This window comes from Colletotrichum spaethianum (genome assembly GCF_022836535.1).
Source record: "Colletotrichum spaethianum MAFF 239500 DNA, contig10, whole genome shotgun sequence".
Taxonomy (NCBI): Eukaryota; Fungi; Ascomycota; class Sordariomycetes; order Glomerellales; family Glomerellaceae; genus Colletotrichum; species Colletotrichum spaethianum.
Window position 1 is genome coordinate 203,871 of NW_026054780.1, and position 26,062 is coordinate 229,932.

General features: G+C 55.5%; 7 protein-coding genes across 7 annotated transcripts; 4 read left to right on the forward strand and 3 right to left on the reverse strand.

The window, feature by feature from the left end:
* Window positions 1-178: 178 nt before the first annotated feature.
* Window positions 179-4,515, reverse strand: ColSpa_04627 (septation protein imp2; the record flags this gene model as incomplete). The annotated part of the gene is made up of 2 exons (XM_049270839.1): window positions 179-3,148; window positions 3,181-4,515. The coding sequence occupies 2 exons, from the start codon at window positions 4,513-4,515 to the stop codon at window positions 179-181; spliced, it is 4,305 nt and encodes a 1,434-aa protein (XP_049126796.1).
* A 29-nt stretch (window positions 4,516-4,544) lies between these two features.
* On the reverse strand, window positions 4,545-5,704 carry ColSpa_04628 (uncharacterized protein; the record flags this gene model as incomplete). Its single annotated transcript, XM_049270840.1, has 2 exons — window positions 4,545-5,126; window positions 5,156-5,704. The coding sequence occupies 2 exons, from the start codon at window positions 5,702-5,704 to the stop codon at window positions 4,545-4,547; spliced, it is 1,131 nt and encodes a 376-aa protein (XP_049126797.1).
* Window positions 5,705-7,649: 1,945 nt separating this feature from the next.
* Window positions 7,650-9,632, forward strand: ColSpa_04629 (uncharacterized protein; the record flags this gene model as incomplete). The annotated part of the gene is made up of 1 exon (XM_049270841.1): window positions 7,650-9,632. One exon carries the CDS (start codon window positions 7,650-7,652, stop codon window positions 9,630-9,632), a length of 1,983 nt encoding a protein of 660 aa, XP_049126798.1.
* Window positions 9,633-14,787: 5,155 nt separating this feature from the next.
* On the forward strand, window positions 14,788-16,395 carry ColSpa_04630 (glucan endo-1,3-alpha-glucosidase agn1; the record flags this gene model as incomplete). The annotated part of the gene is made up of 3 exons (XM_049270842.1): window positions 14,788-14,868; window positions 14,946-15,589; window positions 15,648-16,395. The coding sequence occupies 3 exons, from the start codon at window positions 14,788-14,790 to the stop codon at window positions 16,393-16,395; spliced, it is 1,473 nt and encodes a 490-aa protein (XP_049126799.1).
* Window positions 16,396-18,096: 1,701 nt separating this feature from the next.
* On the forward strand, window positions 18,097-19,585 carry ColSpa_04631 (uncharacterized protein; the record flags this gene model as incomplete). Its single annotated transcript, XM_049270843.1, has 3 exons — window positions 18,097-18,285; window positions 18,341-19,262; window positions 19,338-19,585. The coding sequence occupies 3 exons, from the start codon at window positions 18,097-18,099 to the stop codon at window positions 19,583-19,585; spliced, it is 1,359 nt and encodes a 452-aa protein (XP_049126800.1).
* A 135-nt stretch (window positions 19,586-19,720) lies between these two features.
* Window positions 19,721-21,027, reverse strand: ColSpa_04632 (chorismate synthase; the record flags this gene model as incomplete). Its single annotated transcript, XM_049270844.1, has 2 exons — window positions 19,721-20,912; window positions 20,993-21,027. The coding sequence occupies 2 exons, from the start codon at window positions 21,025-21,027 to the stop codon at window positions 19,721-19,723; spliced, it is 1,227 nt and encodes a 408-aa protein (XP_049126801.1).
* A 486-nt stretch (window positions 21,028-21,513) lies between these two features.
* ColSpa_04633 (putative lysine-specific histone demethylase 1) lies at window positions 21,514-23,006 on the forward strand (the record flags this gene model as incomplete). Its single annotated transcript, XM_049270845.1, has 3 exons — window positions 21,514-22,461; window positions 22,569-22,664; window positions 22,779-23,006. 3 exons carry the CDS (start codon window positions 21,514-21,516, stop codon window positions 23,004-23,006), a joined length of 1,272 nt encoding a protein of 423 aa, XP_049126802.1.
* Window positions 23,007-26,062: the final 3,056 nt, after the last annotated feature.

Genomic DNA, 26,062 nt, shown 5'->3' on the forward strand with positions numbered 1-26,062 from the left:
TACAATGCTCCCCTCGTGTCGTCATTAATAATACCGGCTTCCCTTTTTTTTGAATCATTACCCAGACGCCCCTTCCTTTGCCTTGAAAATGTCCAATATGAAAAAACAGAAAAACCCTTGCTGTGCTGTCAACGCCTTCCTTTTGCTATCCCTCCAGTGTTGTTACAGTCCTGCCAATTCAAGCGAAGCTGTCTTCTGCGTTCCATCTGCTGCTCTCGTCCGCCTGTGCCGAGACAGAGGGAGGTGCCGCTGCCGGGATCGGACCTGGGGCTTGGGGCTCAGCCGGCCCTGCCGCTGGGGTAGAAGTCGGAACTTGGGCAACGTCGCTGGGCAGAAGCCCCTCTTTCACCAACGCCTGAAACGATGGGTCACGGGCAAGCATGTGCTGACGCTTGACGGGAAGTCCGTCCAAAAGCTTCAGCTTCTTGCAGCATCCCACAAAAACAACCTGGTACAGTCGGCGCCGCAGTCGGGTCGTCTCATCCAGTCGCCTGGCAAACACGGCGTCCCGCTCCGGGTCAGCCTCTGGGAGAGTGAATGGGTCAGCGACGTGGCCTCGGTCTGCTGATATCGTAACGTGCACTGGCGGGTAAAACCCCTGGGTAATCGGATTGTCCCGCAAGTCCAACTGTGTCAGGTGCGGGAAGTCCGTCAAAAGTTCCGTCACTGTCGTTGAGTCCGACAGCCGGTTCCCGGCAACAAGAAGCTTCTTGAGCCGGGGAACGAATCGAATGGGTGAAAGATCCGCGATGGCATTGAAGTTGAGGTTCAACGATCGCAAGTTTGGCATTAATTGGCCGACTCCTTCTGGCAAGCACCGGAGTCCACAGTTGGCCAGCTCGAGCAGCTGTAGATTAAGGAAATCCACTTTGGGCTCAAAAGTGCCAATGTAATTGCCAGAAAGGAACAGTTTCCTTACCTCGTAAGCCGAGGAGAGGAAGGAAAGGTCCAGTTGAGCATCGCCCCGCTGCTCTCGTAGAGAAAGGCTGTCCAGGTGGCGAGCCTTGGTGAAACCGGTGATCTTGCTGATGCGGTTCCTGTCCGCGTGAAGCAGGCGAACGGCTGGCAAGCAACTGATGTCCAGGTCAAGAATGTCATTATCACTCAGGTCGAGATACCGCAGACCGTCCAGGCCTTGCGCGTCTTCGGCAGTAAACCTTTCCAGGCAGTTCTTGGAAAGCTTAAGGGTTTGCAAAGCCGAAAGCTGTCCGGCGTTGCGAAGCTCTGTCACCTTGTTTCCAACCAAATCAAGCTCGGTCAACCGGTGCAGCTTGGTGCCTTCAAAATCAGCCACCTTGATCAGGTTGTTCCGCGCTCGGAGCGTCAAGAGTCCATCGTGTTGGTTCAAGCCATCCAGAGAAGTGAGCTTGTTGTTGTCGGCTCGCAGACTGCGAAGATGAACGAGGTTCTTGAGGGCCGAGAGACTGGAAAGGTCATTGTTGGAGATGTCGACGTATTGCAAGTTAGCGAGGTGGTCCCACGACGTCAGCTCAGTCAACATGTTGTGTGCCATCTTGAGTTGTCTGACCGAGGCCGGCACCCCATCCAGGTGGCAAAGACTGTTGTTCGACGCATCGAGGCTCACTAATCGCCCGCAAAACTCGTCCAACATGTGGAGGCTTGATAGCCGCTTTTCGCTCATGTCGAGTTCCGTGAAATCCTCCCAGTATGGCTCGAATGGTTCGATCTCCGTCAATCGGTCGACGAGATCCCGGACTGTCATGGACAGGACCTTCTTAGAGCCGTCGCCCGTGACAAGACGTTGATCCTCAACGATGTAGCTCACCTCGAAGCCGAATGACTTCTCGTGGTGGTTCATGGTGAAGTCGGACATGGGGCTCAGCGAAAGGTTGCCGACGTTGTGGCTGATGAATGCGCCTGTGTCTGGGTAGAAACCGCCCATTCTTGTCTTGCCCGGAGTCTTGATGATGAAGCTCAAGCTCTTCTCTTGCTGGTCTCGGGAAACGTGGCTGAGGGCACTGTTGTCGGCCAAAATACTGATCTGTCGCTCATCGGCATTGTCCCCTACCACGCTGTCCTCGTCACGTTCGTCGATTCGAGAAACAGGGCGCGGGACGAAGGATTGACCACGCAATGAAAACTGCCTCGACGGACCACGAGCTGGGGCAGTACGTGGGCGTGGCTGCAGTAGGTTCCGTCGTGCGGCTTTCGTCAAGCTCTGGTACTTGCTTCTTTTCGACTCCTCCATGACGAACTCGGGGTCCACAAAGCTGCCCTCGTCGTCCTCGAGACTATCAATGTCTTCGGCGGCGACATCTTGAATGATGGAGGCGATAGGCGAAGAAAACGAAATGGTCATCCGCCTCCGGGAGGGGGAAGAGTCAATGATACGATCCTCGTCAAGCTGGATCTCATGCTCCACGTCTCCATCACTTGCTGCCCTTGTCCCAAGCTTTCTGATCTCGGTTCTTGCTTGCAACCCAATATCTTTGGGTAGCGCTGCATCTGGTGACAAGGTCACGAAGCCTCTTCCAGATGAGTTCCTGGGCGTATCCAGAGAGGTCCGGGGCGATTGTGTCATGTTTGCTTCTCGTTCCTCGGCCTCTTTTTGAGCCGTCACAAGTCGCAAATGCTGCATCTCCTTTGTGATGTCGACGGACAGATCAGGAATGCTCGCAAAAGGATCATCTTCGCTGTCCTCAGATGGGATAACATGCGGGCTTCTAGGTCGAATGCTTCCGCCCTTGCGCTTGATCCAGATGTTTTGTTGGCGATCGAGATACATGCTGCCAACTTGGTCCGGTATCAGGTGTGACACACTCTGTGGCGCGATCGTTTTCCGCGACTCGGAGCCTCGGGAGGAACCTGTGTGCATAGTGTGGTTGGTAGACGCACCAGACGAATGGGTTCCGAAGTCGAAGCCATCAGAGTCATCGCGTCGCCTATTCGGGTTCGCGCTGATGCGGATATTGGGAGGGTCGCTGATGGTCTCGTCTCCTCCGAGATATTGGAGCTCATCATTGTTGTTCCTGCTTCGGCTCCTCTCTTCAATTTGTCGCTCGACCTCCTGTGCAACGCGCATCGCGTCCTGAGCCTCATCCATGGACCTGAGTGATGATGTAATGACATCCCCCATGTCGCTGAGCTCTTGGTACTTCTTGAGGTAGTCGAGAATCTCGGGGTTCTCCTGTCGTTGCGGCGCTCTTTGCACGGGTTTACCTTCCCGGCTCGGGGGCGGGAGAGTGGCTCCCTGGTTGAATCCTCGAATGAGTCTTCGTCAATGGCTGGGCTTGGCTCGCCGTATTCTGCATCAGATTCCTCCACACTCGTCAAGCCACTCGGAGCCTTGGCTCCATTCCGAATCATGGCCATGATTTTGCCAGCCTCATCTAGGAAGTCCTGGGTTCTAATGGATGGCTTGCGGTCTGTGTCGATAGTCGCACTACGCTCATTCGCACTTGACGTGAACTGGGAGCCACGGTGGGGAGATCGTCGCTGCGGTTGCTCATCCAGTTGCTCGTCGAGCAGATCATCCTCGAAGGGAAATTCGCCTGGTTGTAGAGAGGACCTCGAACTTGGTGTTGGCGTCCTTGGTCGAAGGATATGGCGTGTGGCTAGGACGGTGGGGTGAGCTCTTTGTTGCAAACTTCCCGGACGGGCATCTTTACGCTTCTTGCCCATCATGCTCTGCATCAAAGCATGAGTTTCTTGTACAGTATCCAAGAGTGCATCACGCTCTTCCCGTCCATATGCAATATCAGACTTGTGGAGCGTCCTCCGGCGCTTGGGTGTCGGATCTTTGGATGGCGAGGTGCGGGGTCGCTTCCCTTCCGAGCCCGTATCACGTCTCTGGGGTGTACCTAGCATAAATGCAGCATTTCCGGCGAATTGGACTTTTTGTACACTTCCTTCACTAGCTGAAGGAGTGTGCTTCGAAGACGAAGCAGTCGTGGTCCCTGACTTTGCTCGCTTTCTGGGAACGAACATTGACGCTTCATCTGGGGTTGGCGACCCGGGAGCCGCATCAAAACGCAGGACGGATTCCTCATCATCATCATCCGGTGCGTGTTGCGACTCCTCCTCGCCTTCGTAAAACTGAGATTCCTCCTCGAGTCGGATGGAGATGTCTTGATTGAATTGATAGCCTTCAAGGTCCCCAGCACCAAATTGACTGACAGAACGGGAGCTTGTAGCTGTCTGCTGTGCTGGAACGGACAGGTAATTACCTGGAGCAGTATGGGGTCGTCGTCTTCCAGCCTGCTGCGAGAACTCGCCGCTGAGGGATTGACGTGAAGAACCTGACATCTGCTCTTCAAACTGACTGATTCGTCGCAAGAGTGTTTGGTTGGTGAACGTGTCGTAGGGTCCGAAGAGCTTCAAAGGACTAGTGCTATTAGTTCCAGCCGTCCCGGGTTTCTCGGGGCTCGGGTTCGGTGCGCGCGGAGGTGGTGGACTTTGGGTACCAAATCGCATCGACTTGTGACCAGGCGAGTAGGTTCGGACGCTTGGGAACTGCTTGGGCGTGCTTGCCTGGAGAGACTCTTCTGGGAGCATCTCCGATGTATCGACACCCATCCCAGGGCTCAAACCCCGATATCTAAAGGACCCATCGCCAGATGTGCCCCCCGTCGTATGTTCAGGAAGCCTCCGCGCCTTGCGTAGTCCTCTGTTGTCTCTATCCTGTCGCTTCCGGCGTCGTCAAGGGTCCCATCTGCGTCAAACCTGAGCTCCCCTTGTGAGTCCAGGAGCATCTGGTCGATTCGTAGCTTCTCAAGCCGATCTTGAAGCTGGTCAACAGGGAGCTCTGCCGGCGCAGTACCGCCTTTCCGTTCATTCTCCTTCTGGCGCATCAGGGTAAGGACGATCGGGCTGAAATCTTCGTTTTGGATGACGCTTTGTCCACTGGTCTTTCGCGATGCATCGTTCGGCGGTGCCAGGCCGGACACAGAGGTCACGAGGCTCGGTTCTTGGGAGTAACTGTCGCGGTGCGGGCTTGGTTCGCTCAACTTACTTTGGTCGATGGAGTCGTCGGTCGATGCTTTGTAAGTTATGTGAGGCGGGCGTATCCTAGGGCTCGGGCTCGGGCTTGGGTCCATCTGGCTTCTGCCATCCGACTCGTCTTCGTCTTGGTCTTCGTCCATGTCTTGGCGCCGGAAGAACGGGGGCTTGAGGGTAGGGTGGTATTATGTCGTACGCTCTGATCAGCCAAGGTGCTGTCCTGGTGAGAGGATGGCGGCTTGAACATATTCTCGAGGCCGGCGGCCGCAGAGCAAAAGAGGTCCCGCTGTTCACCATATGCAACGTCTCCATACACCAGTCTGCGCTTCCATTCTGGGGTGTCGGCAGTGCCCCTTAGGGGCGATGATTTGATCGACTTGTGCTGTACCGTATTATGGATCACAGAGCCGTTGGTAGATGCCGAGAGAGCGCGGCTGGTTTGGCGCGATCGATCGTGGGGTTTGATCTCGCGGGAAAGCTTCGAAGGGCCTCTTTGGGAGAGAGGGAGATTGACGTCGTTGGAACTCCGTTCGCTCAGGGCGACGACGCTCTTGTCGCTCGTGCCGGCACTCGAAGGTCGTACCCTACTGACGGGAAGTGGTATGCGACTGCCGGGTCCCTTTGCGTTTGGAGTTTTGTTGTTCTCGGTCGGTTTCAGAGGTGGCAGCTGGGCGGACGGAGAAGTCTCGGAACCGGCCTGTGAGGGCCAATCCTCCGACAAGGAGTCGAGCCAAGCATGAGCCATGGTGAGGTGGCTGATGCGATCGAGGTTTGGGGATATTCTAGACTATAAACAGTCCATCGAGCGGGTTGTAGATAGTCCGGGAAATGAAGTCGCGGTTTGCGGGGTGTTTTGTTTTCGCGATTGCGTAGTGTTTACGCGGGCAATTGCAATGCAGACGTCGCAAGGCTGAAAATGCAAGACGATAAAATGCAGGATGACGAGCTATTGGAAATCGCGAAAAGACTGCTGGCGAAAGCGCCTTTGTTGCCTCCGCTGCCTGCGGTGAGGGTTCAGTCGTGATGTGGGAAAAAAGAGGTGTTGGTATTGTTTCGTGGGGAACGCGGTTCGAGAGCGATCGCGTTTGGGGCCCGGCGTTATGTCAATCTCACTTGTCCAGGGCTGTTTCCCAGAATAAACATACCCAATTGAATGTTATGCTGATTGGCAGGCGGCGGGTTGCTGTGTCAACCGTCACAGACCAGACTCTGATCAGGCCGGGCCATGGCCGTGACCCAAAATTCCCCGATCGCCCGATTAGCGCTAATCGTTGTATCGAGCCGAGTGGGCTTGACTTTTAGATGCATATATACGTATTCAATTACTCGATACTACTGAGTTTCAACTCACAGCCCAGCGTTGCATCCGACCGTGAAACAAACAAAAATCACTTAAACGCGAGGTCACGTGTAAGATCGGCATCAAACGCGCTTCCTCGTGTCGCCGGGTGAACGTGCACAGGTCCTCCGCGACCCACCAAATTTCGGAAGTGTCCCTCTTTGTCCGCCTTGTGATGTCCATGTTTGTATAGTTCCGTAGGCTGGGCACTTTCGCTTTTGCAAAGACCGCCAACCGAGATCCGGATTACCCTCCGGCGCCAATGCGACCGTAGCGCTACCGCATTTTCGCCTTGCTTTTGTTCCATCGATATAGCCAATGACTTACACTCTACAAGTGTACGCAAACGGCAACGATGGATCTCGAGGAGGGATGGAGAGTTCGGTGTTTAGACGACGAACCCATATACTGCGAGGCGCCTCACGACGAAGCCGAAGTCCTGTATGCAGGTTCCGATGACGAGTATTACGACAACCCCAGCGAAAGGAAATCCCGATATGAGGAAGCAGCGATTCGGTTTCTCCAGGGCCACGTCCCAGTCCTGCTCACGACGGCTCTTAGAGGACCGTTCGAAGGCCCAGACGCAAAAGGTTGGATCAATCCATGGCAATCCAGAAAGAAAAGGGCGCCTGCAGCATCTGTCCCGATGCCTTTGGCAGAACCTGTGCCAGAAACCACGTTAGATCCTGGACCTGAAGCCGAGACTATCGAAGTGCCGGACAGCGGAAGCACAACATCTTGCCACTTACCGAGTCCGCGAAGCCTGGATCAAGTCGGCAATACCCCACATCCCTTTATGGAAGAAGACGAGCTCGAACGAGTCGAAGCATGGAGGAGTACCGCGGAATCGGCCAGCAAAGTGGAGGAAGACGCTTGGTCGTCCAACGCCTCACTCTCGCAACCTCAGTCTCAGTCTCGACGGAAACGTCGACCAGCAGGATCAGAGTGGCTCAGAAGGAACGACAACAAACGCCGAAAGGCCGATAAGGCACATGATATCGAAGGAACCTCTGCCACTACCCGATGCAATACCCCGAGTCTACGTCGAAATCTGTCAAACTCTAGATCAATATCACAACAAAAACAACAGGATAGCATTGTGGAAGACGACAAACCAAGCTTGGAGAGCCGCGATACCAGCGTACGATCGCGACCCAAAGCCTCTCAGGCTGTCACCACTCGGTCTTCACAACAACTGCCGTTACAGATTTGCGACAAACATCATAATGCTTCTCCGGAGCCGCCAGCGCCGTTAAGCACGCCCGTCCAGACTCCGCAGTCTTCAAGAAAGTCAAATATGGCGCCTAGAAGAGCTACACACGAACCGAGACCGTGCAGTAGTGAAGCAGCCATGGCCGTACAAGGAGCTGGTGACGATGTGGATGTCAAGGACGAGTTCGAAACTCAGCAAGACGAAAGCTTTTTTTTCCGCGCGAGACCCAGGGAACACGTTCTGGACATCATGGACCTGAGCCCTATACGAAGAATGTCTTTTGGACGGGTCTCTTCACCGGCTTCTACAGTCCCCTCTGGAACGGACTTTGACGGCGAGTGCCTGGACCTGGATGGGGACACATGCATGGCAGATGAAACCAAAGCGACCTCGCCCGAATCCAGTGCGGAGAATAATGAAGGCCAGGAAGAGTCCCTGAGGAAAAACACAGAGGCGATAGCAGAGCAGGGCACTGAACCCCAATCGGAGATCGATGGTTCGCAATTCGAAGATTCCAGTGAAAAATTAGCTCCTGCCCACATCGAAGACACCTTAGAGCCTGCAAACCATACGCCCATCGAAGTGCCAGAACGCTTGGAAGCCGCCCCTCCGAGCCTGTCAACTGAGCAGGGTGTTGTCGCTGGAGTAGTGGCTGATAGATTGAGCCAAGAACCGACGGTTGTTGCACACTCTGTATCCCAAGAAGAGCAGGACAAAGAATCAGCCAATGGTGCAGCCGGCGTCCCGTCACCAACACCGGCGAACCAACCTCTAGGGTCAATTCAGTCCGTCATTCAGCCTTCGTCGTCGCAAAGCAGCACCATGCCAAAGGCCTTCCCCCAAAGCCCTTGGTTCAAGCTGAGTCAGTTCGCCACAAGTATTCCCTGCCCTGCCGGTAGGTCTGACGAGGGCCATGGACGGCCATCGGTGGCTTCAACAGATAGGCAATCCACATCGGAGTCTGCGAAGCCTTGCACTCAACAAGAGGTTGAGCCGTTGCGTATGCCTGGCAGTGCGAGAATCGAGGAGATGATCAGTCAACACAACAGTCCTGCGGTACCAGCCTCTCAACAGAGTCCGTGGAAGGCGGATGTACCAGCTATTGCTCCGCCTCAGCAGAAAAAGTTCACCACGAAGGGCGACGATGAGATCTTTGTGGATCCCAACTGTCAAAGTCCTTGGACTGCGAGTCCTGAAAGAATGCGTCAGGCCGCGCAACAAGCGTTGATGTCCAACTTTCTCAAGGTCGCAAGACCCGTGTCACCCTCGCCGCTTGCTCCACTAGCTTCTCTACCAGCTTCCATGGAACATGATGCGCTTGTCGCCAATTGGGCCTCCGAAAGTCAACAACCAGTTGCCGCCGAGACAGTAAGGTCAAGCTCTCCTGAACCAGTCTTTTCCATCAAATCTTTTGCGAACTTCATGTCTCCCTCGCCCGAAAAACCTCGCCGTCGGCCCAATAAGATCCGCTTGAGTGACGGTCACCTACCCAGCACTCAAAACCTGATCGCCGCCACGACGGATAACCCCTGGGACAGTGTGCAAAAGTCGCATAAACGAGTCAAATGGGCACCGTTGCCTGATGAAGACGATGGCGACGAGGACCGGGGCCCTCAGACGCCCACAGGGCTTAGAGCCTCCTCTCCTCCGCCAGAGATGGCAGTAGCTGACCTACCAACCGGAGATGATGACCAGTACCAGAAGCACTTCCAGGCTGTTTCACGACGCAAGAACCTTCACCACCACCTCTTGCCGTCCGCGTCTCAGCAGGTTCTGGAGAGCCCAGGTCCCATGGCCATGGCGGAGGCCTTTGTCGCAGCAGATTCCTTCACAGCACCTCCAGCCTCTGAAGCAGCCATGTCTGCTGACAAAACACCCTCGTTGCCGAAGAATCCCGAGAGCCAGGGATCCGCATTCGATGATGTTGACGATGTTCTGCGTAACCTTAACGAGTTTATCACAATGGTTGACGTTGAGGCTGATCTGGCGAGGGCCAAAGAGGAGGAGCAAAAGGAGAACGAGAGGCGACAGCAACAACAGCAACAAAGTCAGGGGCCAGGCGGTGTCTTTGCCGGCAGGCTCAGTTTTGACGGGATGATGGATGCAGGAGTATGGGAATGAAGATGTTTGCTGAGAAGTGTGGCCCTGAGAGGCGAGTATCATCATCTAGGAGTATTGCATGTTCAGACGATGGGAGGAAACACGGCGTACAACAGCGTCACTATACCAAATCTTTATCAGCGAGGTGTTTAGGGTTCATGATTAAATACCAGAACTGGAGGAATTCCATTGCTTCACCTACGATCTGCGAGGGTAGACAGTTGCTTCACGGTGTTGCGGCATTACGAGGCCTAGATGTGTAGTCGCTCGAATCAAACCAAGTACCACCCTATCAATGTCTGATGCGACTTCAAAACTCGCCCTGGGCAGCTTTACCGACCATCTCAACAATGGTAATCACACATAACGGTCAGTCCGGCCGAGTCAGCGAGAAGATGAGGACAAGCTACAATAGGGGTCTGGTACAACTACATATCAGACACCCAGCGCCATGTGTGTTTGGAGCTACGTCCAGTTGTCATTGCATCTGCAAGTTAGCGTCCAACAGTCCGTTTTCTGGTTGCTTTGAACAGAACCTTGTAGTGAATCCGGGCGCTTTTGCCAGGATCACTGTCTTCGCTACCAAGAGATGTGTCGTAGAAGACAATTACATGCCGATGTAGTAGAAGAGTCGATCAATAGACCAGCACCGGCGGTTAGCAAAACCGTATACTCAGGTGACCAATGCCCCCCAATGGGATTTGAGAATGTGGTCATGCTTGGTCTGGCCGAACGTTGGTTGGTTCCTTCGTTGTTGCAAATGTTTCCTCCTTCTTCTTCGACGTTGCTTACACGGCCAATATAATGTATGTTGGGTCACATTCAGACCTGAACGGGCAACCTTCGGTGGAAGAGCGCGTAGGACGTGGAAGTAGGGCTGCAACAGGAGCCAATAAGATCACAAGGACAGGTCGTTTCTCTGAAGTAAGGCGGTACGCCAAGGGCGCGCGGTATCCTGCATGACGCCATGGCGATAACAAGCCTAGCTCACTGCACAATGTGCAGTGAAAGCCAGCAGCAGTGTCACATGGGGTTCTCTCTGCCTGACGGGTTGTGTATATAAGGCTCGGCCGCACATCCAGAATGAACACTCCTCTGATCTTTATCCTTTCTTTTTTGAACATTACAAGAGGTACAGAGCTGAGTGTCAGGCAGTTGGACTGCTGGAGAACTGGAGTGCCAAAGAGTTGGACCATCGAAGAGCCGGAGTGTTGAAAGCCGGATCGCTGAAGAGCCAGATTGCTGAAGAGCCAGATTGCTGAAGAATTGGGCTGCTGGAGTGTTGTTTGAGAGGATTATTCGACAAGGACAGAACTATTGCTCTGTGTATATCTTCGCTGAAGGATATAGAAGAGTAACGTCTTGACAGTCATGGCGTCCCAGCATAATATGGATGCGGTACACTCTTATACTACCGTCTCGAACAACATGGTACAGACCAGGCTGGAGGACAGTGGTTTCTCTCGCGTCATTGTCCCTAATCCACGCGAACCACGCGCTACTGGACGTGAGCCACGCGGACTAGGCGTCTCGAACAACATGGTACAGACCAGGCTGGAGGACAGTGGTTTCTCTCGCGTCATTGCCCATAATCCACGCGAACCACGCGCTACTTTTCGTGACCCAGGCGGACTACACGCCCCGAGAGATGAGAGGCAAACCGTGCTAGAGGAACATGGTTTCTAGGTACTCTTATGTTCTCCGCCGCGATTCCTTGGTGAATCGAAGACTACACGGTACGATTTATCAGGTTCGTGGGTATGAACGTTTGGTTTGTTTTTGTTTTGCCTACATTACTTTGCAATTTTCGGTGGTTTGATGAGGGACGGACGGGTGGAAAGAACATGGGCAAGCTGATCGGGGCGGGGCGGGATTCAGTATCCCCGGCCGTCATCAGCGAAGGGGACTGCCTTGGCGCGCAGTAGCGAAAGTTGGTTCATGGTTCATGTCAAGCTTGCGGATGAAGACTTGAGGATCTTGGTTTAGAGAATGATATTGTTTGAGTTGGTTGCTACTTCCTGATGCTACTGGGACATTAAGTTGAGGTGATCCGTTTGTAAGAACTGTAGATTTCGACTCCCATGTTTGGCCACGACTTTCGGGCCGGCACGTCTGACTCTGACTCCTTCACAGTATATGGGGAGTCCGATAATGGTCTTGCAAAAGTTCACCGCCTTGAGCCCAGCGAGTCACCAAGTCTTCTCGGCTAGGCAGCATGTGGGGTTTGCTCAGGCTGTGAAGTGTTTGAACCACAACGTCTCGTGCCTGACTCTGGACCTACCCGGTGGTAAAAGTGCTGCCCCAGTGTCTGTCTCTTATATCATTACCGGCACGTACTTCTTGGACGAGGTGAGGATACCTTAGACAGGTGTCTTAGGGTGGGACATTGATCGGTTTGCAGAACCACCCAGATATGACACGCTGAACCCCAACCCACGCATAATCTCCGCAAAATCCCTTGTCTTGTATCAACCAACAGTGCTCTTGAAGGGGCTGGTATTCCAAAGTCAGGGAATCGCCCCTGCTCCAACTCGCGAGTCAAGAGAAACTGTGTCTGCAACACACAGTTACATCAGGAGGCATAAGGAGGTATGAGAACCGAATTCTTCACGTTGCCGTCAAATGACGCTGTGCCGCAATGTGCATGCCTTCACTTTTTCCGACATATGACCGTTGGACCGCTTCAGAAACCGCTCATGGTGGATAACGTCGTCAGGGCGTCCTCCAGGGCTGGACCTGGTTGCAAGAGGAACGCGGAAGCAGAGGCCGAGCCCCCCGTTGGTCTTTATGTTTCTGCTCTGTGCGCAGAAGCGCGGTTGGGGCAGTCGACCGTCGAGTAGCCTGCGCATTCTGGTTAGAGACGATGGCGGGCGGGCCGAAGCTGTGGCTCTGGACTCGCTGCAACTCGCTGCAACCCAACTTTGAAGGGTCTAGAACTGTGGATACTGCGCAGGGGGACAGGGGCGCAAGGGTCTGGATCACGCCGTTGGAACAGGCTTTCTCTGTGTCTTTTCTGCCTCTCTTTCATCTAGAGGCTTCTTCAGCCATTCGTCCGTCTGCTCGAGTTTTTGCGATTGTCGCTGGGGTAGTGGATAGCCGAGGGGCTCGGTGTTCCAATGAGACTACATGGGATGTTGTCGATGCGGTGCTTTTCTTCCTCCCCTCCCTCCCCCCCTGGATTAGGCGCGAACCCACCCTTGTCAGAGCAACCTCGGAGTGAGTCGGGACGATTGGCCAACGATAACGCACGCGTTTCTCTGAGACACAGCGCAACGCCCGGGCTCTGTTTGCTAGTCTCCCCCCCAAAACCCCCAATGCAAGCCGTATCCAGGCTGCCGGTTTGCCGTCCTCGCCGTTTGACATAGCCCTACGGCGGCGATGACAGCCAGTAACCGGTCCTTCGTGTATGCGTTTCGACGGGACTCCGATACACTCCCCGCCGTAATGACGTGCCGGGCTCCGTTTATGCCGCCCATCTCCTCGTGTAAAGGCCATCAGGATCCGATACGCCCCCCACAAGGCTGTACAGTCCTCGAGTATGCACGATTCTGACTGTTTCAACGAGTGTGGTTGGCTGAGACTACGAGAGACTGCACTCGACATGAGGGGCAATAGCCAAGCATTGCAAAGATGGCCAAGCAATCCGCGCCGTCCAACTTCGAGGACATAGGTCCGATATTGCCCTTTGCTGCCTGGTAATAGTGGGCAGATATCTATTGCCTACCCTTGCTGGCAGAGGACCCCTGTTGCTGAGACGCCCAAGCATCCGACAATGTACCGTTCGGCCGCACTCGTCTGAAAAGCCGGAGCATGGGCACCGCAGGCGGGCTCTCTCGAACCATAGTTCCCTTTTCAATTCTGATTGTGAGGCACAGCTCCGCCGAGAGCCTAAAAGGCGATGGGGCAAACGGTTGCTGTGCTGCAAGTGCCTATCACAAGCGAGCAGCTCAATGTGACGGGCAGGGGTTCATCTCGGTCGATTCCGCACGTGTAGGCCACAAAAAAAAACAGGGGTTTCGTGACATCTACTATTAAGTCTCTTTTAGTGCACGGAAAACTGCTAGGGGGGATGCGGTATATTGCCCAGTAGCCTCCGGATAAGCAGCCTTGGATGATCCCAGTCAGGTCCAACAAGCTTAAGATTTCGGGCGTGCCACCGACAGGGCTTAGAGAGAGCCGGAGGATGCTTGAGTGGGCGGCGGAGACGCTCTGTACACCATGCCGCCGGCCACGATCTTCCCCTCGAGAAACAAACTCCCGGGTCCGTGTTGCTTTGCCGATCCTTTATGTCTTCGTATTCGATCGCCATAATGACGCAGTTCCATTGTTGACTTCGTGTCTGAATGGCGTCGTGGCGATGTTGACGGACACCATCCTACTCACTCTTACTCACGACCACCTCGTGAAGAGGCCTCATCTCACCGCCGTAAGCACGCATTCCGAGATAACGTCTACAGAGCTGAGCCGGGCGAGGCAATTTCCACGGCAAATGCGGCTGGACGGAATAGCCTGTCTTGGCCCGCAACACCTTTGTCTTCGCACCGCACCTGAGCGGCACAGCAGGCACCAAAGAGCACAGCTGGCACGAAAGAACCAGCGGCCGACGGCGATTCGACGAGAGCACAGGAACTTGAGGGCAGATATCCACCGAGCTTGTCCTACCCAAGCACATTCAACGGCGTCTCACGAAGCGAATTCACCCCCTGCTGTTCTCAAGTTGCCACATCCGGTAAGCGCCCTCCGCAACCCTGCAGAAAAGAACCGACCCCCATCGGCGTCATGTCTGTTTTACGGTGGGTGTCTGCCACCGTGTAGGTCGAGCCGCATGCGCCGCCCTTACACGCCTCACCTGCCTACCCGGGCATTCTCACGATGGAGTCGGGCGGTCGCCATGTCAGGGGTCAAGAGACGTTAGTATACGGTATCCGGAGGGGCGGTAATGCGACCACCCTGTTCGTAGGCAGAGCACGCCGAGATGAGGAGACCTGCGAGGCACGCCACCCGCCTCTCGATCGAGGTGGCTCATGATACATAATGCGGCGGCCGTGGCCTTGTGTCCCTGATGGGTGGTTCTCTTGTATGCTTTGCAAATTAGGAATTCCCTTGCCGATCAAACGTGCTCTCGACGGCTTCGTCTGCCAGTCAAGCAAGTCTTCACTCACGTCACACCGTGACGATGAAGTTCACCACCCTTCTCGCAGGCTTCCTGGCCGCCATCACACAAGTTCAGGCCGCGGCTGTCATCGCCCACTTCATGGTACATCTATCCTCCTCCATCACCTGTCCGATACTTTGCACCCCATGAACAAACCAATCACTAACACTCGCAACCAGCTCATCAACACCAAGAATTACACCCTGAGCGACTTTGAAGATGACTTTAAGCTCGCCAAGGAGGCCCACATCGACGCCTTCGCTCTTAACATGGGCTTGACGGACCCCAATACCGCCGAGTCCCTGGAAGACGCATTCACCGCAGCAAAGACCGTCGGTTTCCAGCTCTTCTTCTCCTTCGACTACAACGGCGGCTACCTCGGGGGCAAGCCCTGGCCCAAGGACACCATCCTCGACATGGGCGACAAATACTTCAAGCTCGACGAATACTTCAAGTACGCCGACAAGCCCGTTGCCTCGACGTTCGAGGGCACCGAGAACGCCGAGGACTGGATCGAGATCAAAGAGAAGACGGGCGCCTTCTTCATCCCGGATTGGTCTTCCATCTCGCCCGAGGACGCCTTGGGCCTGGCCGGCGGCGTGGCCGATGGCTTGTTCAGCTGGAACGCCTGGCCCATCGGAGACCAGGACATGACTTCAAAGGGTGACGCCGCTTATGAGTGGGCGCTGAAGGGGAAGCCCTACATGATGCCCGTGTCGCCGTGGTTCTACACCAACCTTCCCGGCTACAACAAGAACTGGGTCTGGCGCGGCGACGATCTCTGGTACGACCGTTGGAACCAGGTCATGGAGATCATGCCTACGTAAGTCTGCCCCTGATACCACTGTTAACTCTGAGCCCTCGTGGCTAACTCGTGACAGCTTCGTCCAAATCATCTCGTGGAACGACTACGGCGAGTCCCACCACATCGGCCCCATCCGTAACAACGCACTGGAAGCCTTTGAGGTCGGCAAAGCCCCGTTCAACTACGCCCTCGACCACCCCCACGACGGCTGGCGGCACACCCTTCCCTTCCTCATTGACAGCTACAAGAACGCCGTACAACCGGACATCAAGAAAGAGTCCCTCACGACATGGTACCGCACCTCGCCGGCCCGTGCCTGCAAGGACGGTGGCACCACGGCCAACACGGCCGCCCACTCTCAACAGGTGCTCTCCCCGGTCGAGGTCGTCAAGGACAAGATCTTCTACTCGGCCCTCCTCACCTCCGCCGCCGAGATCACCGTCTCCGTCGGCGGCAAGTCGCAGAAGGGCAACTGGACTTCAATTCCCGAGAACGGCAAGGGCATGTATCATGGCAGCACCCCATTCCTTGGCACCGGCGACGTCGTTCTCACGATGACCAAGTACGGGACCGAGATCGCCAAGATCGAGGGCAGGCAGATCGCCGATGAGTGCCCAGATGGTATGACGAATTGGAATGCCTGGGTTGCCGCTAGTGATGCGCTGCACGTTGATGACCCGAACCCCACGCCTACGCAGACCGGCGATGGTCCCAAGAGCACGGCGGCCGACGATGACCATTCGGCTGCTTCTTCTCTGTCGCGGAGTAGCCTCGTCTACGTCGTTGTTGCTCTTGCTAGCGTGGCCATTGCTGGAGTGGTGTGATTGGAACGACGAGATGTCAAGACGCGCATGGGCGTCGCAATATCTTACTTGCGGGATGGGACCGCGACCTGGAGACTCATGTCTGGGACCTCGGGACAAAATGGAAACTTGATTAGGATTCAGCTATGGGACCGGGAATACCTTCGTGAGTGTTACGTTCCAACTTCCTGAAATCTTGCCAATGACTAACCAGACACTGCAATAGGATGCGACCGAAGTATGTTTGGATACTCCTTTTCTGCTACTTTTTTTTTCAAAAGGCAATGTATGCTATGGCTACGAGTTTAATGAGGGGCTTTGGGACCAGTGAGAGGTACTTGAACCTCGACGATGCTTGATGATATTTTGGCGATGCTTGTACTGTACGGCGATTATACCCACATCTAGATGTCTGCGTGAGATGGTCCGATGATATCGAGTTAGAGTTAGAGTTATGTAGATTAAGAGAAGAGACTTCACTACTCTAACGGAATTTCGTGAGCCGCCATCTGCCTTGAGTTACAACAAGTTTTGCTTGATGAGTGATACAGCCTATGACCAGAGCTGCATCGAACCGTTGTCCGGTCCACCAGCGGAACACTCACGTTCCCCTCCCGGACCATTAATTGTCCTATAGACGGTCGAAAACTCAAGATATGATTGTGTCGTTGTGCGGTATTGCTGCTTTCATATAAAAACCTTACAATTTCAGATTTAGAAGCGCTTGATTGGCGTAGCGTCAGAGGCGCAGAGTTGGCGTAACTTTGGTTCGCCGCCAATCCAAATGAGTGGTCAGCGGGGGAAATAAATAGCGAGCGGAGGAAATGAGTGGTATTACCTGCCTTCTTGTCTTTCATCAGGCTGTTCACTGCAAATTCACCATCCCCCAAAGGAGTGTAAAAGCCGCGAGGCTGTGATTCCTGATGGCCAATCAGGCTCGGTGGCACCGGACGGAATCAGGGCTCTGGAGTAGTCTCTTGAATCATCCGCAGTCACTAAGCTTGTCTCCGTCTCCTGCAATACGAGAGGATAAGATACATCGAGTCTCTACTGGAGCTGAAACGATGAACACCGGCGATATGATCTGTTGAACGTATCAACTTGGAGCCCAAATCTTGGTTGCTTCAAGCGCACCGACGTGATGCATTTCATTTGGCCGTGAGAAACCTCACGGCAACAATCACCATTAAGCAATAAAGAAAGATTGAGAAAATTTGAAAAATTGAGAAAATTTGAAAAATTATAAAACCAAGTCCATCGTGCATGTTTTGGCTAAAAGCCGCCAAAGCTTGGGTGACTCTTTATGTCATCTTACTCTTAGTATTGGCTACAAAAGCTCATTGTTGCAAGCCTACTTTTGAACACCACGATCTCTCAGCGCGGACATGACCTCGGTGTGTTATCACTGCATTTTTAACCCCCCCAAGGACGATCTCTTAGCGCGGACCTGACCTCGGTGAGCAGGGTTCACCGAGGCGGGGATCAGCATCCATGCAGCGTAGGATTCAAGGTTCCGACAACGAGCTGCCTTTCCGGGAATAGATAAGCACCGTACTCGCACAATGGCATCGAACCCTCATTCCTCAAACGGGGGCCGCGGACGTCATCCGACCTCGCATCCTTCGTCCCATTCTTAAACTCACCACCCCTCTTCAACCTCACACGTACCTAGCTACGCTCAACTCGCATCGTGAGGCCAAGACACCCACCAATCAAGCAATGATGCATTGGCTTACCGCATTTCTCCCGGCCGCCGCCCTCCTCTGGGAGCCCGTCATTGGCGACCCTACGCCCAAGTACAACCCTCTGCCGCCCCTCCGCGAGCAAGCCCGCATCCAAGATGCATGGACGGAGGAGCGCAAAGCGGGCATCCCCGCCCTTCTCAAGAAACATGGCGTCGAAGCCTGGGTGGTTGGTCTAAGCCGCGCCTCATCAAACGTTTTCGAGCCCACTGACACACCTCCAGATCAGCCAGCGCGAATACGCGGAAGAAACAGTCTTCTGGTCTCTCAAACCAGCATCGACCTTCTCCGCCCGCCGCCGCACAACGTGCCTCTTCCTCGCCGAGCCCCTCGCCGCCAACTCTTCCGAGGGTTCACTGCCGCAGCAACCGGGCTGCATTATAGGCTGGACCACAGACGTCTGGGAAACACTCAAAGCGCAGCTCGAAGCCGCGAACCCCGCCACCGTCGCCATCAACGCGCACCCGGAGATCGCCTTCGCCAGCGGCCTGCACGCAGGCGAGTACCAGGCCATGGCGAGCGGGCTGGGCGGGGAGTGGACGTCGCGGATGGTCGTCAAGCCCGAGATCGCCGTCGAGTTCATCGCGACCCAGCCGCGGTCGAAGCTGCCGCGGTACAAGCAGGTCATGGAGACGGCGTGGGCGATGATCGCGCGGGGTTTCAGCGAGGCGGTTGTCGTCCCCGGGAAGACGACGACAGGGGATCTGGAGTGGTGGTTTAGAGAGGAGATTCTGGCGCACAACTTTACGACGTGGTTCCAGCCCAGTGTCAGTGTGGTGGACCAGGCGCTGCCTTGGGCTGTGAAGATGGAGACGAGCGTGGATGAGGGTGCGGGGGGCAGGGTTATTGAGTATGGCGATATGCTGCATGTTGACTTTGGGTTGACTGCTCTGGGGCTGAACACCGACACTCAGCACCTAGGGTACGTGCTTCGTCCTGGCGAGAAGGACGTCCCCCAGGACTTGAAGGATGGGTTGAAGAAGGGGAACAAATTGCAGGATATTGTGAGGCGCAACATTGCTGTCGGCAAGACAGGCAACGAGATGCTCAAGGCATCACTCGGAGAAATGCATGCAGAGGGGATTCAGGGACGCGTTTACACGCATCCGATTGGAGACTGGGGCCATGCTGCCGGTCCCCTCATCGGTAAGTCATGTCTCGAGCAAAGCTACTACCTCCAACGAAGTTGATGCCTGCCCTTCACAAGCTGACCTAGTGCAGGGATGACGAACATGCAAGACTACGTATCGGCATCCGGTGAGCTGGCCGCCGTCTCCAACATGTGGTTCAGCGTCGAGCTGCTTGTGGAGCACTACGTCGCCGAGAGGAACCAGACCCTGTGGTTTGCGTTGGAGGAAGACGTATACTGGGCTGGCGAGGAGAAGGGGTGGCAATGGGTGTACGGGCGACAAGAGGAGTTCCACCTGGTCAAGACCGCGAAGAAGCAGGAGACCATGGAAGAGTTGTAAAGTCTACCACTCTCCACTCACTCGGCAGGCAGATGAGAGACCAGAAAGGATAGTCGCCGAAACCAAAAGGGGAATCTATTATGAATTTTGCTTTTGAATGCCCATATTTACAACACGTCCCAATGCTAAAACCCCTCACGCCTTGCCGTTGTCTCTCTTGACCGGCGGCAGCAGGCTCTTTGTCATTTGTCTCGCGTGTTGCGCCATGAGCGCATCCAACAGGACAATGGCCGCCATGGCCTCCACGATGGGGATTGCGCGGGGCACGACGCAAGGGTCGTGGCGGCCCTTGGCAGCCAGAACGCCCTCCTCCGTACCGTCGTAGGTCGCCGTGGTCTGGTCCTTGCCGATGGTCGCGGCGGGCTTGAAGGCGACGCGGAAGTAGATGGGCGCGCCGTTGGAGATGCCACCCTGGATGCCGCCAGAGTAGTTGGTCTTGGTGGTCAGCTTGGACCGCGGGATACCCATACGCTGGGCGTCGGCCGCGAGCTCCGTCTCGGGCGCCTTGATGAAGGCGTCGTTGTGCTGCGATCCGGGGATCTCGCAACCGCCGAAGCCCGAGCCGATCTCGAAGCCCTTGGTGGCGGGGATGCTGAGCATGGCATGGGCGAGCTGGGCCTCGAGCTTGTCGAAGCAGGGCTCGCCGAGGCCGGAGGGGGGGTTGCGAATGACACAGGTGACGGTGCCGCCAATGCTGTCCTCACGCTGCTTGAATTCGCTGATGAGGTCAATCATCTTTTCGTTGGTCTCCTCGTGTGGGCAGCGGACGGGGAGGTACTGGTCGACGGTGGCACGGTCGATGGAGTTGAGCAGCGAAAGGAAGCCTGGGTTCGTCGACGGGCTCGGGTGCTCGGGGGTAGGGGGGAACAGGTGGCAGTTGCCGACGCTGGTGGTGAAGGCGGTGATCTCAGTGCCGTAGGCTTCGCGGAGGTACTTCTCAGCAAGGGCGCCGGCGGCAACGCGGGCGATGGTCTCGCGGGCGGAGGAGCGGCCACCGCCCGAGGAGGCCTTGATGCCGTACTTCTCGAGGTAGGTCCAGTCGGCGTGGGAGGGGCGGGGGAACATGTCCATGGTGGAGTTGCCATAGTCCTTGGGACGCTGGTCCTCGTTCTGGACGAGCATGCCAATCGGGGTGCCGAGGGTGTAGCCGAACTCGGTGCCGCTCTGGATGACGACGCGATCCTTCTCGTTTCGCGGGGTCGTGATGGAGCTCTGGCCGGGGCGGCGGCGGTTCAGCTGGGGCTGGATGTCGGACTCGGTGAGGGCCAAGCCGGGCGGGACGCCATCGACGATGACGCCGACGGACTTGCCGTGGGACTCGCCGTAGCTGCGCAGGGGGGCATGTTATGTTAGTCCATTGTGGCCACGAGACGAACGGGAGGAATTGGGCCGGAGGAGGCGACGCACGTCGTGACCTTGAAGTAGGAACCGAACGTCGACATTGTGGCTGGCGGTGTGGAAGGGGAAATATTGTGAGGGGGTAAGGAGGTAAGTTTCGAAAATTATCAGGGCCGATATTCGGTGAGTCAATCCAAAAAGAAATCGGCCCAGTATGCGGGGTGGAGGGGTCTCTATGATGTAGTTGAATTGCCCCGTTAGCAGGGTGGGTCTTGTGTCTACAGGGGTGGTCGTCCTAACCATGGGTGGATTCTGTTAGATGCAATTTAGTGAGAACTTCATCTCAACGCTTCACTCATCAACGCCCGCAAGCTTTTTGGCACGTATCAGAACCGCCGTATCTTCGCTCATTTTTTCGGCGAGTCGCTCATTTACATATTTCGAAACGAAACCTGGAAACTGTTGCGTTCACTTTAGGACTCTTCTGTAATCCTGCTTATCGCATTCCAACAGGGAGTTCATAATAATGTCATCGTGAGAAGCAGCACAACTCTGTATATTGACCGCTCTGCGAACACCGGAACCTCACAATGTTTTCAACACAAACAATCCCGCGGATACTCTCCCGCACCAGACCATCAATACAACGGCAAACCCACCAGACCCGCCTGCTCTCCGCCCTCGCCGCTTCACCATCCTCAAAAACCCAAGTCTACATCTCAACCTCGCGCTCCCCTTACACAAACCTGTCTATCGAGCATCACCTCCTTCAGACGACGCCCTCCGACTCTACCGTTCTGTTTCTCTACACGAACCGCCCCAGCATCGTGATCGGCCGGAACCAGAACCCGTGGCTTGAAGTCAACCTCCCCAAGCTTCAGTCTCTCGGTCCTAACAGCAACGGCGAGGATGTCATCGACCTCGTCCGCCGCCGCAGCGGAGGAGGCACTGTTTTCCACGATGAAGGCAACGTCAACTACTCCGTCATCTGCCCGCCTGCAAACTTTGACCGCGACACGCACGCCGAAATGGTCGTCCGCGCCCTCCAGTCCTTGGGGGTCGACGGTGTGGCCGTGAACTGCCGGCACGACATCGTCATGACCATTCCGCCCCCGTCCTCGTCAGAAGCCCCCGTCAAAACGCAGCCGGCAAATGACACCGCATCCACGACATCCTCGGCACCATCATGCGCCAAGCCCAAAGTGAACGCAGAAAACACCTTCAAGATCTCCGGCTCGGCGTACAAACTCACGCGCCTGCGCTCGCTCCACCACGGGACCTGCCTCCTGTCGTCCCCGAACCTCCCGCGAATCGGCAGTTTCCTGCGGTCGCCCGCCGAGCCCTTCATCAAGGCCCGCGGCGTCGAGAGCGTGCGCTCGCGGATCCGCAACGTTGGCGTGACTGACACGAAGACGTTCGAGGATGCTGTCGTCAAGGAGTTTGGGAAGATGTATGGCGAGTTCGATGTGCGGGCCGAGCTCGGCGACAAGGACGCGCAAGGGGAGGAGAAGATTCAGAAGGGGATGAAGGAGCTGGAGGTACGTTAGTTCTGCCGTTCTCCCTCTGTGGGATATCGCTCGCCCTAGGATGCGATGAGATGCCCAGAGTCGAATAAGACGAATGACCAGACTAACATACAACGCAGTCTCGAGAGTGGATATACGGACAGACTCCCCTCTTCACCTTCTCAACTCACCCCTCGGAGGACGACTCACGAGAACGTCCACAGCTACCAGGCAACGTAAGTGAACGCTCGCCTGTACACTTGTCCTCCTGAAACCCAAGACCCCCTTTTTCTACACCACCATCACGCTTCCACGAATAATCATGCTGTCAGCCGTCTAACCCGTTGCAGTTCAACCTCTCATTCGAAGCCCGCCACGGTCTCGTTCAGAAGTTCTCACTATCCGACCTAGCGTCCGGCGGGGATGTAAACAGCCTCTCGGAGTCCATGGTCAACGCCCAGATCTGGGAGATTGACGACTGGGCGCAGCGTCTCCGCGCAGGCGGCCTGAACGGAAAGGACGCCGCGACCATTGGAGAATGGTTGAACTCCCTTTTGGGAAAGAAGGACAACAAATAGGCGCCGGACGCGTTGCAGACAACGTCAAAAGCATTAATCGGTAGATCGTGTACGATATGTTTATAGATGGATGTATGTTGGCTGTACGATACGGCACCACAGGCGACATTTTGCCTATAAAATAGCGCTATAGAGGTCTGGAGAGTATTTATTCCACCATAAATGCTTGCTTTCAGATGTCTCATGCGTTCCATTCATAATATCACCGCCCCATGGCTTCAAAGAGCCTTTACCAGCTCAGGAAGCAAAAGTCGTTGCCAGAAACTACCGCCCAAAGATGAAACCAAACCCAAGGGAAAGTGTTCCTGCCACATGTTCGATGTCTACGCCAGTCCCTATTTCTCCTTGACCGCCCTCCTCACTAAAATCTTTTGAGGGGAATAGTGCAGCTCCCGGTTCAAGTACACCTGTTAGGTTGCAACTTCAAAATTGGTAACCGTACACAAGTCCATGAGCGGAGCCGTTAATACACTTCAAGCCATACATCTCTTCTGGCGTTTATCCTGGATACGTAGCGTCCATAAATTTTGTGCGGTTCTCTTCGTCCCCATCGCACCACCGTAACCCCCCCCTTTGGATTATACTCGACTCTCAAACGGCGTCTTCGTGCCAAACACTCACCTGTATCATCCCGTGTCCATCGTCCAAAACACGGGGAGTCGAACTTGGTCTACCAGATGACAAGGAGGACCACGACACCGACGAAGGAACAGTAAGATAGCCTCAGATACCGCGGCACATGCCGCACACCCGAGACATCCCAAAACCGCTCCCATCCCCAACCTTGGAACATTGCGCGACGAGAACCCAGCTAGCAGCATCACCCAACGAGTCACAGAGGCACACAAACCGTAGCAATCAGATCACAGTCGCAGCAGGCAAGGACGCCGTCGACATTTAGCACCCGCACCGCGTCCCAAGCACAGCCGCCCTCTTCTGAAACACATTCCCAAAGGGACCCGTGGTGCGCACCGTACCAGGCGGCCAGCGCAGGTCGCCCAGCACGTTCGCGCCGATGGGGAGAAGCCTTGCCACCGGAGCAGTCTCCGGCCCAGAGGTTCTTGGGGGGTGGGGAATGTGCCACAGTGCCTCGAGTTGTTTAAAAACATCCAAATTCCAACTTTCCCATCACGGGGGCGGTAGATGAACGAGTTTCAAGGACGCAAACGGGCTCTGGATGAGGAGGGGGGGATGGTGAGTGAGACATCTCCAATCAGGACGGCCTCCCCTTCACGAAAGGGTCGGCGTTGCAGCAGGGTCGTAGCTCTAAGCTGCCTCGCCACAGACCTGATTCACATTTTCCCTGCTTCCTCGCCCACGCCCATTGCGTTTCTCTCTGCCTTCGCTCCTGTCCAGCCACACTGGTTTCCCCCGTCGAGCCCGTGTCTGGCGTGTAAGTGTGTGTGTCTCTCTCGCTTCTCCCCCCCTCATGCCCGGCCTGCTCGTGTAAGCGCGTCGCACCAGCGTCGTCACACGCTGATTGTAAAAAAGGTCACGCCAAGGACAGCCCCCCGATAGCACAAAGAGAAGACGAACCCGCGGACCCTGCGCCGCCCTGTGCAAAACGGGCTTGTTGGATGACGAGATCGTCTCGACACGGCGGGGGGAAGGCGAACAACAGGGAAAAACAGGAAGAAAAGAAAAAGACCAAGACGTAAGAAAAGAAGGTGTGGCTGCAGGACGCGATAGCCAGAGTACCCGGTGCTGCCTACCCCTACTCGTCATCGTCCTCGCAAGCGTCCCCCTTAGCCCCGTGGTTTCGATGGACGGATACGGGGACACGAAGGCTGGCCAAGCCCGAAAGGCTAGCCACCTCTCCTCCGTGGCAAGATGAATTGCGAAAGATAGCACCCTCAAGCCCCCGAGCTCGTGGGTGGCTGGCCTGGACTGGCCGGGCAGGTCGCGAGCGCCTCAGCGACCGAGACACTCGCTGTGCAAAAAACCAAAAAGAGAATAAAGAGGTGCAAGACCAAAAAGTGTAATGGTGGCTTCGTATCGACGCCAAGTCGATCCCCTACGCCCGCCATCACCATCGTCCATTCACATGTGCTTCCATGTGTCTGTCGTCCACGGGCGTTGGTCAGACAGAAAACCTCTCAACAGAAAGCCAAAAAGGAAAAAAAGGCCCTCTCGGCCGTTGCTCTCCCTTTCCTAGCTGCCTGTCAGACACGAAATAAGAAAAGCACGTGTAACCCGTCCCGTTCGGTTGGGATTTCTGCAGTGACGGGTCCTGCATTCCTGTCAGCGTCATCCGCTTACAAGCAGCGATCCCCAAGACGTTTTGGAAGAAGGGGGGAGAGAAAACCCCTTCTATATCTGCAGGGTCGGAAGAGGGCGGGAAAACAAAAACAAAAACAAAATGGACAGTCGTAAGCCAGACGCCCGTAAGCAGTAGCGGACATGACGGATGATTTGGCCGTCGACATCAGAAGAGAGAGAGAGAGAGAGGTCGTCACCTTCGATAGGCGACATCCATGACTTTGGGGCCAACCAACCGGCCGACCAACCAGATGGCACCGGCGAAAATGGGATGACGTGCAGGACGAGGGCACCCGATTACTGGCCCGGGCGTGCGACTCCAGCGGCTGCTGGTGGCCAACGCCTGCAGCACCTCCGCGGGGTTAGGGGAGAGAGATGGGCAAAGCATTGTACCTACGGCCTCTCCCCCCTTCCTCTCCCTTGCTGCTGCCACTGCGCCGCGAACGCGCATGCGAAGATGATGGGTGATCGGCTGAGATTTGGAAGGGGGGGAGGAGACTCAAGATCACGCACTCTGTTAGTGTGAGCTGAGAAGGCCAGGCTCTTGCTGCTGGTATGTCACACCGAGCCCAGTCTCCCCCGCCTCTGGTTGGCTCATCATTATCTCAATGTGCCATTCATCTATGAAAAGTGATGAAGCGGCCAGCCCAATCCGGATGCGCGACGCCGAGACACCCAGTGCGGGTTGCGTCGGGTACCCGTAGATGGGCAGAAAATCGCGGAGCTCCAGTGAGTAATGGAGGGGGGCGACGGCTTTTTTCTTTGGAGAACGACCGCCCACCGGCCGGTCGGAATGG